The 12,416-nt window shown below is 47.2% G+C and overlaps 1 protein-coding gene across 1 annotated transcript in view; it reads left to right on the top strand.

The window, feature by feature from the left end:
• The first annotated feature begins 1,571 nt into the window (after positions 1-1,571).
• The window catches only part of CUX2 (cut-like homeobox 2), a 164,359-nt gene continuing 153,514 nt past the window's right edge, over positions 1,572-12,416 (top strand). The window contains exons 1-3 of the mRNA XM_005876261.2: positions 1,572-1,593; positions 2,912-2,971; positions 3,084-3,208. Coding sequence (XP_005876323.1) covers positions 1,572-1,593; positions 2,912-2,971; positions 3,084-3,208 — 207 coding nt within the window. The remainder of the gene's footprint in view (positions 1,594-2,911; positions 2,972-3,083; positions 3,209-12,416) is intronic.

The following is a 12,416-nucleotide window of genomic DNA, read 5'->3' as shown; positions in this document are numbered from 1 at the left end:
TGGAACTATGGTCTCAAGTTTCCTAACTGCCCAGGAAAGCTCTTTGTTCACCCTGGGCCATTATCTTCCCCTCTGTCCTTTCTTCCTCCTCGTCAGAAGCCAGTTGAGTTTGCCCAAATCATCATCATAATGTCCCCGATGTGTGGAGCAGAGTGGGAGGCCACTCCCCAAGCTGGGTGTGCCCTGTGTGAGATCTCAGGAGACTTTATTACTTACACCCATTTTCGAGATGAGGAAACTGACGCTCAGAGAGGTGAAGCCACTTGTTTGAAGCTATTTGGCATTTGTTTTGCCTGTTCCTCTTCCCTGATGCTTAAGTCCCCACCTCCCAGCCCAGCTGGGTCTCCAGTCTCCTCTTTCCCTCTGGAAAGCATGGCTAGCTTAGCCACTGAACAGGTTTGTGAGTGGAGCTGGAATTGTCCAGGAGACCCAGCCAGGGGAAGTTGGGCAGCAAAGCTCTTGGCCTCGGAGCGTGGGTCTCTTTCATCAAGAGAAAGTCCTAACAGTAGGGCCCTGCCACCCCATCTGGCAGAGCCCAGCAACCCTACCCTGAAGGTCTTTCCAGTCCTTTCTCAGGGTTCATCTGTCTTTCAAAGCGGCCTGCCTCTTGTTAACCCTGTCCTGACGGCTGACAGGAGCTCCAGGAAGGTGATGTGAGGGCCTCGGATCAGTGGGCTCCCCCTGAGGCCCACTGGGTGGCCTTGGAATGAAGACCCATATTGTTCTGAGCTGAGCCTGAGGGTATCAGATACTCAGGTGCCTGTCTTGGGGTGATGATCCTCATCATCTCCCCTCTCCTTCCTGTGTTATTTCTGGAGAAGCCTTTACCCCCACTGCCCACACACTGATCCCCAAATCCTCTACCTGCAGACTGGAGCATGGGGAGTTGGGGAGAAAGTAGAAGCATCTGGATCTTTCCTTTTGTCTTGATTTATTAGAAACAAACTAATATGAGAACTCAGAGCAAGGTACCGGGCTTAGAAGGAATTTAAAAATTATATTCATCCTAGCAGTGATCACTAATGCATATCAGTGTGTCTGCTCTGGACCAGATCTGGAGAGCCCCTGGATAAATAAGATGGAACTCCTGCTCTCCAGGGAGTCCTGGGGAGGGAAGACCACCCAGGACAGCACAAGATGGAGATTTTCTCCTACACTGGGGACACTGCAGGTGCTCAGAGCCAGGAGCTAGGAAGGGCCACAGAGGGACTGTTTGCAGCAGGTCTGGAAGGATGAGTTTGCCAGGCAGGGAATTAAGGGTGGTCATCTTAACACCAAGGAACAGCATCAGACACAGGGAACAGTTTGGGTGCAGCACAGAGGATGAGAACCAGGGGCTTTGGGGACTAATGAATCATTTAATTGGGGATTGAGGTAAGGTTGGAGCAGGTGGTGGATGTTAAATTAGGCAAGGCCTCCCAGTCCACTGTGTAGAGTTTGGACTTTTCCTGGAGGCTCGGGGTAAGGATTTGGGGGTTTAATTCTAAGAGCTACAGGAAGGCATGTTGGAGTTTGAGCCTGCAGAGGCAGTGACAGTATCTACTTCTTTTGTAAGGAGCCCTCAGGCAGCCATGGAGAGGAGGGATTGTGAAGGTAAGATCAGAGTTGGGAGATGGGGATGAGGTACAGCAGTCATCCAGGCCTGCTGTCAAGGGCGCCTAGGCCTGTGGTGGCACTGGGGCTGCCCAGGCGAGGGCAGGGTAGGGATGCTCCAAAAGGAGATTCAAGAGGTCCCAGAGGAAGGCTGCTGAGACTGCTGTGAGCCATCTGCTGACATTTATTTTTCATCCATCATTTTTATGCTTGTGGCCTGAGGAGCTTCAATTGGTTATAGTGACGTGTAAACAATTGGAATGGCCGGAGGGGCTGCACCCTCAGCTCCAGGGCAAAGCAGACAAGAGCCAGGAGCCTGTATCACATGCTCACTCTAACAAGGACTTACTGGTTTCTCTGAAAATCCAGAAGACGAAGACCAGTGCAAGCTGTTAGTTCATTTATTTACTCAGTAGCTATATATTGGGCTTAGACCTGGGGGAACATGGTAGACTGTTCCCTGCCCTAGGGGAACCCCTCCTGATAGCCACTGGAGGCCCACCAGGATCAGGCAGGTAGAACCAGCCTAGGAAGAGCTGTCCCCTAAATGGGGTGCCCAGGAAGCTGTGGGAGCTAAGCAGAAGCACTCCACAGTCTGGAAGCTTCCAGAAGGAGGTCACCTACATTATGGCTCAGTGAAGGCAGGAAAGGGGCTGCTCCACTCAAGGGGGGAATCCCCAAACCCCCAAATAATATAAGATGAAGTTACTTAGAAGCTGAGACCTGAAGGATGACCAGGCACAGCTCTGGCAAAGAGACAGGAAAGTGTGTTTTAGGAGGAGGGAACAGCTTGGGCAAGGGCTTGGAGGTGGGTTTTGTGGAAATCACCTGATCAGAGTGCCTGGGACCTCAAGGGTGAGCAGGGTGCAGTGAGAGCTGAGGCTGAAGGGCTTATGTTTTGGGGTCTAGGCATCTGAGCTCATAAAATAGCTCGCTTTGATTTCCTAGACTGGTGAGGTAAGACTCAAATTTGCAGACAGGGTGATTTGTGGGGTGGGGTTAAGAGAATGGTGCCCCAGTTCACACAGAGCTCCCCATTTGTCAGGGGGCAGACCATCCATTTGAAAACTGCCTTCCTTGTGTATGGTGCTCATCCTGGAGGATAGGATTGGGTCTCAGGGATCCTGGCTAGGGTGAGACAGAATTCACTGGGAGAAGTTTGGGAGTATCTCTTTGCTTTATGTGGACCTGCAAGGATGATGTAAAATTAGACTCACCAAGTCTTGGCCAACAGGTCCCTAGATCAGTGTGTATAGTGTTAGGTGACCTGTGGTCTTAAGGTGTGAGGCCTGGGGCCCTTCCACCCCTTGCTGCCTAGTGTGGCCGGTGGGCGGCCTAGAAGGCAAGGTACCGTCTGGCTGGATTGAGAGCCAAAGAGGTAATGCTAATGTCTTTTAAAATTAGAATGAAAATGTTTATTGCAGAGAGCAGAACCTGCGTCAGCGCACAGTCCTGTGGGAAGAGGGTACTGCTTTATCACAGCCTTTCAGTTTTATTTTTGCACATTCGCTTTTTATTTGCTGGCGGTGCTGCTGACGGGCCCCAGAGTGGGCTCAGGCTGCTGGGCCAGGGCTGGAAGGACGGCGCTGCCTGTGTCTTGACAGTCCTCCCCAGGGTGAGTGCCAGGACCTGCTGTCTTTTGGGAGGACTTGGGGGTGTGAGAGCAGGAGGTTATGACTTTGTGTCTGCGTGTGCCCCTGTGTCTGTGTGTGCGTCTAGCCCAGTGTGTGTGGCTCTTTGTGTGTCTTTGTGTGCTTTGTGGCTTTGGGGGTTGTCTACTTTAGAGACTGGGTGTGGATCTTTGTATGTGGGTTCTTGAATTGTGTGTTTCTGTGTCTGTCCATGTGTCTTTGGGAGGTGGCCATAGGTGTGGCCAGCTCTGTGGATCCAGGTTTGTTTTTCTGGGGCCTTTTTCCACCTGCATGGATGTATATGAGCATGTTGGGGAGGTACATGGGTGTCTGACTGTGAGTCTTTGTGGGTCTGTACCAGCTGCATGTGCATGCATGTGAGAATGTGTACATATGCAAGTGTGTGAGTATGTGCATTGGAACATGTGAGCCCATATGGGGGAGTGTGTCATGTTGTGTGTTGCATGTGAGAGCATGTTGTGTGTAAGCATATACTGCAGGTGATAGTTGTGTGCATCTATGTGAGAGAACGTATGAGAGCACTGTTGAATATGAGCGTGCTGTGTGAGCATGTTGCATGTGAGAGTGTATGTCCTATTCTCTCGTCCTCTTGCATTTGGAACCCCCAGCAGAGTTGTCCTTGGGTGGCTCTGGGTTCAAAAACACAACGTAGCTGGCACTGTCAAAAGGCATCCATCCAGGCGCCCACTAGCCCCAGCTCCAGTCAGAGAGCTTTGGAAACCTTCAGACGCCTCTAAGGGTTGCACCATTATTAACCCATCCTGCTCCAGCTGAGAAGATTCTGTTGAGCTTTACCTCTGTAACTTGGGCCATATAAGCAATGGGTGTTTTGTATGTGGAAGAGGTGCTGCTTTCCAAATATAAAATTATTTTATAATATACAGAATATGCTTTTTCAAGGCACATGGTGATGGAAGCCCTGCTTGACAGTTGCTAATCTGGCCCAGGGAAGACCAGCGTCCAGACTTGGTTCCTCCCCAACTGGGTGGGAAGGCTTTGGCCATAGCACTGGATATTGTCAGGGCTCCCCCAGATTGCCATGCCACGGTAGCCCTGAACCCCACCACCCATACAGTGTGACCTGCCGCAGTTGCTTCCTAGGGCAGGAAACCCACGCCCTGCAGGGAACCTGGTGGCTGCTGGGCTTCTCTACCAGACTAGAGGCACCTCTTTCTAATTCTCATCTCCATCTGGCTCACCTCCCTATTACTGGGAGATGTCTTTTTTAAATCACCTTCTGCAAGCTGGGGTGGCTGGCGTGGCTGGGGTTGGGGAGTCAGAGTTTACAGAGTAGAAATTGGGTGCTGTGCAAAATTCACTATGATCAGGAACCAGTGCTGAAGACAAATCTCAGCTTCTCTGAGCCTCAGTCTTCTCATCTATAAAATGGGAGTGTGACAGTGCCAGCTTCAGGTCTGTCTCTCACTTGTCACCTCAGGGCCTTTCTTGAACATGACAGATTTGCATGAAGTAGACAGCCTGGTTTGTCCTACCTGTGTGTAATCTTGGGAAATCATTTCATCTGTGTTTCAATTTTTTTTTAATCTGTAAAATTGGGCTAATAATAGTACCTACTGCATGGGATGTTGTAAGGGTTAAATTCCATACTTTACATAAAAGGTTACATAGAGGAAGTGCTATAGAATGTGAGCTATTATTGTTATTTCTGCAATGTCTGAACCCAGATTAAAATATCCTATCAGCACACAATATCATTTTTTAAAAAATACAATTTGTAATTCACTCTTTCTGCAGCCTTGCCTACTCTATGTTGGATATTCTGCCTGAACCCAGATTAAAATATCCTATCAGCACACAATATTTTTTAAAAAATACAATTTGTAATCCACTCTTTCTGCAGCCTTGCCTACTCTATGTTGGGTATTCTGTATGGGTGGCTGGGCCAAATGCTGTGGTCGTCTCTTCTCCAACAATTTGGCAAGGCAGCTATAACTCAGGTTAAGTCACTCTGGGCAGCAGCCAGAGGCAGGAGCCAGCCTGCGAGAGAGCCACCTGGCAGTTCTCCCTGCCAGGGTGGATCCAGGCAGCTTGGGCTTGTGGTGGCTGTGGGCACCCAAAACTGTTTCGTGCACTTGTCAGTAGGTGACTGACATCTGAGCATTGGCGACAGACAGCAGAGGGGAGAGTTGCGTACAGAGAAGGGTATTTCCCCTGAGCCTGACATACATGGTACCCTGAGCCCACCCACCTTAAACCTTGTTAGGGACACGTTGATGATGAAATACTCAGTCTAGCTGAGCAAAACCTTCCCCATGGACAAGGCTGCATGCAAAAATACTTTGCATGCATATTATCTCATCTTGTCTTCATAGAAACACCTTGAAATAGGTCCTACTTATTTCTATTTTATGAAGGAGAAAGCTGGAGATTGGAGAAGTTTTGAATCTTCCAGGATAGAAGTTCTGATTCCTCCAGTTGCTGGTGATTTGGGGCCAGTTACTTAACCTCTCTGAGCCTCCAATGCTCCACTTCCTAGAGTTGTAGCAAGGATTCAATGGGACAGTGTAGCTAAAACATTTAGCCTGGCATCTGGCATGGTAAGTGATTTTTTTAAAAACGTTGTTGTTGTTATTACTATTATTTTATCTTTTTGCAAGGGAACATTCCTTGCTAGTTTTATAGATATTGACAAGATTCAAATTTGATCCCCTGATGCTTAGAGGCATCATTTTAGGAGAAAAACACTCATTATTGGCAGCAGGTAAGTTTGCAAGTTTTCCAGCTAGTGGGGACACTACTCTTATTGTGAGGGTCTTATCAGCTTCTATAGGGGCAGAGCCTCTTCTATTTCATGGAAAAAACCTTCCGTGGGTTTTCACTCCTGTGCCCAGTCCTGTGAGCACGTTCATTTGGACACTTTGAGCAAAAGGTCTGGTGTGTAGTAGTTGACCAACAAATGCTTGCTTGATGGATTGTGCTCCCGAGTTTGCCTGATTGGATTCAGGCACAACCTGGAAACGTCCCACAGAAGGAGCCTGATCTCTAGCACTGCACACTTTGCAGTGCCTGAAACATCTCCTGAAGTTAATCACTTAATAACTATGATTGTGGTGGTCAGAGGTAGAGGAGCTGGCAGAAAATTATGACACTATCACACAACTCAAAGACCAGGAAATGGGTTTGAGGCAGTGAATATGACCTCAGGTGTGTACTGACTGTGAAGGGAACTTCATTCATTCTTCATTCATTCACTGACTATTTCTGTGCTCAGTGCCAGGATAGGGATGTGGGTAAATGGCTTCATCTCTCTGTCATTGGTTCCTTGTCTATAAAATGAGATAATTCATGCAATGCATTTAAAAAAGGGCTTGGCACACAGCGAATTGTCATTGGTGGTTCACTGCTATTATTGTTGCCATGCTGTTTCAGAGTCTCAGGTAGAGAGGTGGGTTATCTACTCCATTCCTACTTAATAGAGGAGGAAATAGCAACCCAGTGAATGTCAGAGACACTCCCAAGATCACAGAGCACTAAATATCAGAGTGGCCTCTACCCCACTTTCCTTGACTCCTACTTCAGCCCTTGCTCTTCACCTTGGCTGTCCTTTTTTGGGACCACCTGGGCTTGTAGCCCACTATGGCCCTCAGAGAATGTTGAGGCTCCTTTAGAAGGAAAGAATGGGGGCGTATGATGCCGTGTGACTCATACAGATAAATAGGACCTCAGCTTTGGTGGCTTTGCCCAAAATGCCATGTTTCTCCGGCCAGGTTTTCACTGTGTCTTGAGATCTACTCTTCTCTAAGTAGCTGCTATTGGCCGGTCCACCTGGTTAGTAAGACTTATTACTGCCCCCCAAATAGACCTGGGAGCCACACTGAGATCCCCACAGGGCTCAGAGCCCTCTGCCACGCTGTGCTGTACCCCTTCTGTGTAAAGATGCATCATCTGATCTTCTCCCTGAGCACTTTATTTCTTTCCACCTCTTCAGAAATATTTAGGGGTAATTAAAAGGAAATGTTCTTTTAACTATTATGAAATGGGGCTTGGGGTTTTGGAATGATCAACTGTGGCCTGAGGGGCCGATGCTACTTGATTTGATAACCTAGTTGATAGGCAACGAGTATTGATTTCTCTCCCCCTCCTCCCAGGAAGATGACTCAGTGAAGAGGAAATGTTTGGAAATTCAGGAGTGGCCTACTGAGGCAAGCCAGAAAGCTGTGTGTGTGTGTGTGTGTGTGTGTGTGTGTGTGTGTGTGTGTGTACATGCACACATACTGTGCTGCTTCTCCCTCCAGGGCCTATAACTCACAACCCCCAGGAGATGGGGATGCAGGTTCCACCTCTTGGCTGCCTTTTCCGGCACTCATCAGAAGAGCAAGGCCTTTGCAGCCACACAGACCTGAGTGCAAAGCCTGCCTCTGTCACATCCTGGCTAGGTGGCCTTGTGCAAGTGACTTCACATCTCTGTGACTCAGTTTCCTTGTCTGTAAAGTGGGGAAAACAGTAATACCTGCTGCCTGGGGTTGTTCAGAGGATTTTAATTGAGAAATTCTCTTGGTGGTAATTAGTGGCAGCTCTGATTGCAGTGATAATATTATTAACCAACAATTCGCATTGCTTGCTGATGGATGTAGGAGCAAAGTGCCATGGGAGTGCCAGGGAGGGGGTGATGGATTTTGGCAGAGGCAATCTGGAAACCTTCCAAGAGAAGGGCCTTGAATGACAACTCTTATGACATATGACAGGAAGGGGATGGGTGGAAAATGCTTTTTTGTTTCAGGGATTCAGATGCTCAAAGGCAGGGAGGTATGGAAGCTTCTGGTGAGGTGAGGAGCAACTGCTGTATGTCCAGGAAGGGATGGAAGAGTTGTTCTAGAATCTCAGGTGAAGTGGGTGATGAAGAGCTCTGTGCAGCAGGGCCCATGTGTTCCGTCTGAAACTCAGAAGCAATGATATACCACATAGCACTACATCCCTTGGTTGAGCATTAGTTACATGTCAACCATTGAGCTAAGTGTATACTTACACCATCTCATTGACTCTGCACCTTATCTCCATTTTACAGGCGAGGAAACTAAGTTTTTTTTTTGTAACATATACTGGTGCACCCGCATGCATAGTTTCCTGTAACTGTGACCGTTCCTTGAAACAAGTCCTGGTGAGATCAGGCTGTCTTTCCTCTCTGTGGCCAAGCCCACAGACCCCTCCCATAGCCCACCCACCTGAAGTGGCTTGTACAAGTCCTTGGAACATAAGTTTCTCCTTTGTGGGAACTTTTTTTACACTGGGGCACATACATCCTTCCTCAAGATTTTCTGCCTAATTCAATCAGATGAAGGTGTCATGTAGACTTCACTTACAATTCTTTTCTCCATGTTCCCAGCTAAGTTCTTTTGTTGCCTCAGGGAATTCCTGGGAGCTGCAGGCTTCACCTGGGTAGGGCCTGATATTACAACTGGCACCAGATTTACTACATCCTTTCTGGCTTAGGAGAATTGGAGGCTTGGGGCGGCTGCCCTGACAGGCAGGGAGGCTAGAATGCTCATCCTCTAGGCGGGGCCAGAGGGCGCAGGGAAAGCTGTGGTATGGGACCTGTAAGCCACAGCAAGAAAAAAATACACTAAGATGAAGAGGAAACTAAGTATGCCCTAACCGGTTTGGCTAAGTGGATAGAGCGTCAGCCTGCGGACTGAAGGGTCCCGGGTTCGATTCCAGTCAAGGGCATGTACCTTGGATGCAGGCACATCCCGGGTGGGAGGTGTGCAGGAGACAGCTGATCAATGTTTCTCTCTCATCGATGTTTCTAACTCTCTATCCCTCTCCCTTCCACTCTGTAAAAAATCAATAAAATATTTTTTAAAAAAAAGCAAATAAATTATATCATACACAAAAAATCAATAAAATATATTTTTTTAAAAAAGCAAATAAATTATATCATACATAAGAACCCTTTGGGCCAGGCCCTGCCCAAGGCAGTGACAATATAAGGATGTCCAAGGCAGCCAGGTCCCTGCCCACCACTGGGCAGACACCCGGCACAGAGTCCACTTACTTCAAGGCTAAATTCAACTCCAGAATCTTTGTCAAGCACACCCCCCTCCTCTGCAAAGTGCACACAGTATAATACAGAAGCCATGATTCTAGAAGGTCCCAAAAGGTGATAAACTAGGAGGAAATTTAGATGGGAAACACTTCAAGACAATATAAATACTCTTTTATCATAATTCTTTCCGCCCACAAATTTTACCATCTATTGAGGCTTCTTGCCCCCAAACAATTACTGATGCAGTGTTTCCCAAATGGTGATTTTATTTTTCCATCTTATTTCTGTATTTATTAATTAAAGATCTTTTGCTTCTCTCCATTTATTTATTCAATTATTTGTTTATACCAGTATTGACTCGTGGGTCATATTTTATTGTCTCCTCTCGCTTTTTTCCCCTTCTCCTTTGTTCCCTCTATCTTTCTGCCCCACCCGTTTCTCTCCCTCTCTTTTTTCTTACAATCCTTTTTCTTGCTGAAGAAGCCATTTGTCCCATGAAGTTTTTCTCCACTGGCTCTGGCTGAGCATGTCCTCTCGGTGTCAGTTAACACTCTCCTCTGTCCCCTGGGTCTCCTGTGAACTGGTGGTAGCCCCAGAGCTTGATTGGATGCTGGTTGGATATTTGTGGCAAGACCACGTCATGGGTGACGGTATGTCCTTCTGTCAGGAGGTACACGATATCTGGCTGTCTCCCTTTATGTGACATTGAGATTGATCCATGGGTTTAGGAACTGTCAGCCTGATTCATCCATTGTCAAGTTCCCCATCAGCTCTTCATCCGCTAGGTTTTGTGCCCACTGATAATCATTGCCTGGGTCCATTAATTCATTAGGGGTTGCAAAATGTTGATACGTTGATTTTTGTCCCTCCTTTTTGCTTTCTTAGCTGGAAGATTTCTCTACAGAGAAACCACTCCTCATCAATTATTTGCTTACCCTGAAGGAAAGTGTGTCCAGGAAAGAGAAGATAAATGCTTAATTCTTTCCCTGTATTTGCCAGTTTTCAAAATAAAGAGTTGGTTCCCTGTCATCCTCCAAAAGTGGTCAATTAGAGTTTTTAAAAATATTATTATAAAACCATGGATGCAAGCATAATTGAAGTGTCTTCATCTATTCAGTCTTTATCCTTATTCAAGCTCAAATTGTCCCATCTCCAGGAGAGGGGTGGGGGTGGGCAGCGGGTGGCAGTGGAACTCTGCCAGTTGACTTTGGATTAATCAATTGGACTCCTCCAGTGGTCATGGGCATTCTCCTTGCTTTTCAGGAAAACAAGATGTTCCAGCCTTACTTACTGCATACATTTGCCACTCACTCGACTTTCGGAGCCCTGGACCCTTTTATTGGGAAATGGTATTTAGAGACAGTCTGGGTGCTGAATGAATGTATGCACAAAATATCTTGAACAATGCATTTGGGGTTATTTTCAGTGTCCACAGTGGAGGGGATGGCAAGAAAGGGGGCAAGGCAGTGGTTAATTATCCCCTAGGAGCTATTTATTCACTTTTACTCCCCCCCACCCCAACAACTTCTTCATTTAGAAAACAAGGCTGAAACTCCCCCTATCTCCACCCCCATCTCCTTACTTGGGTTTGGCATTTTCTTGGGGAAGGTCTTTGAGGTCAGAGAACCCCTGGAAAAATGAGACCACTTGTGGTCCATCGATCCCAGTTTGGGTCCTGCCATGCTTTGTTTAACCACTTGATGTGCAAAGGGGGCTGTCCCTGCTGTTTGCCTCTTAGTATCTTTGGGGTTGGGGGGAAGCAATGGGAAAGTTCACTGAGGAACCATCAAATCCAGACCAGACAAACAACAGGTAATATCCCTTCACCAGAGCAACTTAAAATTAATACAAGCCTCCGAGTATTACCCCCGCCTTTATTTGAGCAGTCTGCATGTCTGTTTGAGATTAAAACTCACATTTCATTTTTATATGCTGTGCTTAATCCAATAATGATTTCATGTTACAAACAGCAATATCTTTCAGCATAGTTAATCAGAATAGACTTAATGCTGTCACTATTTATTAACCTTTGTTGAAAAGCAAGAAGTTTCTCTCTAATCTGTGATTGTTGGTCTTGTCAGGCTCTATCAAGTAAAAAACCAGTTTTGGCATTCATTAAAACGGTGTGAATCCTGAAATGACAATTGGAGCCGTATGGTATTTGGTGCATGAAATCCTCGTTGTGTTCACCAGGATAAAAGGCGTGGGGGCGGGGGGGGGGGGGGTGCTAAAGGGGGAACCAAATGTTTCATCCCTGAGTTCCTCTTGGATAAAGACACTGTGTATGTAAATTGGGAGAGTGGGGCAGAAGATTCGGTATAGGTGAGGGGAGGGGTCGAGCCAGTTGATGTCTCTAGCCAAAGAAACTCATCATTCACTCAAGGCAGTGGATTTGAACTTGGGATTCCAGATGCCTCATCACTTTCCCATCCCTGTCACAGGTTACTGATCCAGTGGAAGCCACTTATTCACTTTTACTCCTTCCCCCCAACTTCTTCATTTCGAGAACAAGGGTGGGTCTCCCCATCAACAGCATGATGCCTGTTCTATGTCAGCATGAGTTTCAGATTTCCACTCACTGGAATCCTTTTGGCAAGAGGTCATAATCTGTGGTCCTCAAATTTTAGTGTGCATCAGACTCTCCTGGGGAGCTTCCCCAATTCCTGGGGACTCAGTAGGCCTGGGGTGTCATTGCATTTCCTACAAGTTCCCAAGTGATGCTGATGCTGTTGGACCAGGGACCACCCTTTGAGTAGCACCAAAGGCTTCGTGGGCTTGGGTTTTCTGAATCATGCCAGGACATCGTCACTGGGTCAGTGGCCTGATGATCCTGGCTGGCAGCCTTGTTGGGAGGTTTTATCCAAGAGCGATAGTGGGTCTCGGGATGGCAGGGCTGGACATCTTAGCTTGGGCCAGGCAAGCAGAAGGCACTCTCCCAACAGAGGTGTCAACAGTCCCTCCGCATTGTCATTTCCCTGAAACAGACCACCTGAGCCAGTGCTTCTCAGACTTTAATATGAACATGGATCATCTTCAGATCTTGTTTAAGTGCAGATTCTGATTTATTAGCACTTGAGTGGATGCCAAGATTCCACATTTCTAACTGACTGCAGGTGATACCCAGCCACCTTAGCAAAACACATTTTGAATAGAAATGCTCTGTCAAA

Source organism: Myotis brandtii, unplaced genomic scaffold, assembly GCF_000412655.1.
Source record: "Myotis brandtii unplaced genomic scaffold, ASM41265v1 scaffold482, whole genome shotgun sequence".
NCBI lineage: Eukaryota > Metazoa > Chordata > Mammalia > Chiroptera > Vespertilionidae > Myotis > Myotis brandtii.
This window is presented reverse-complemented; position numbering and strand designations above follow the sequence as displayed.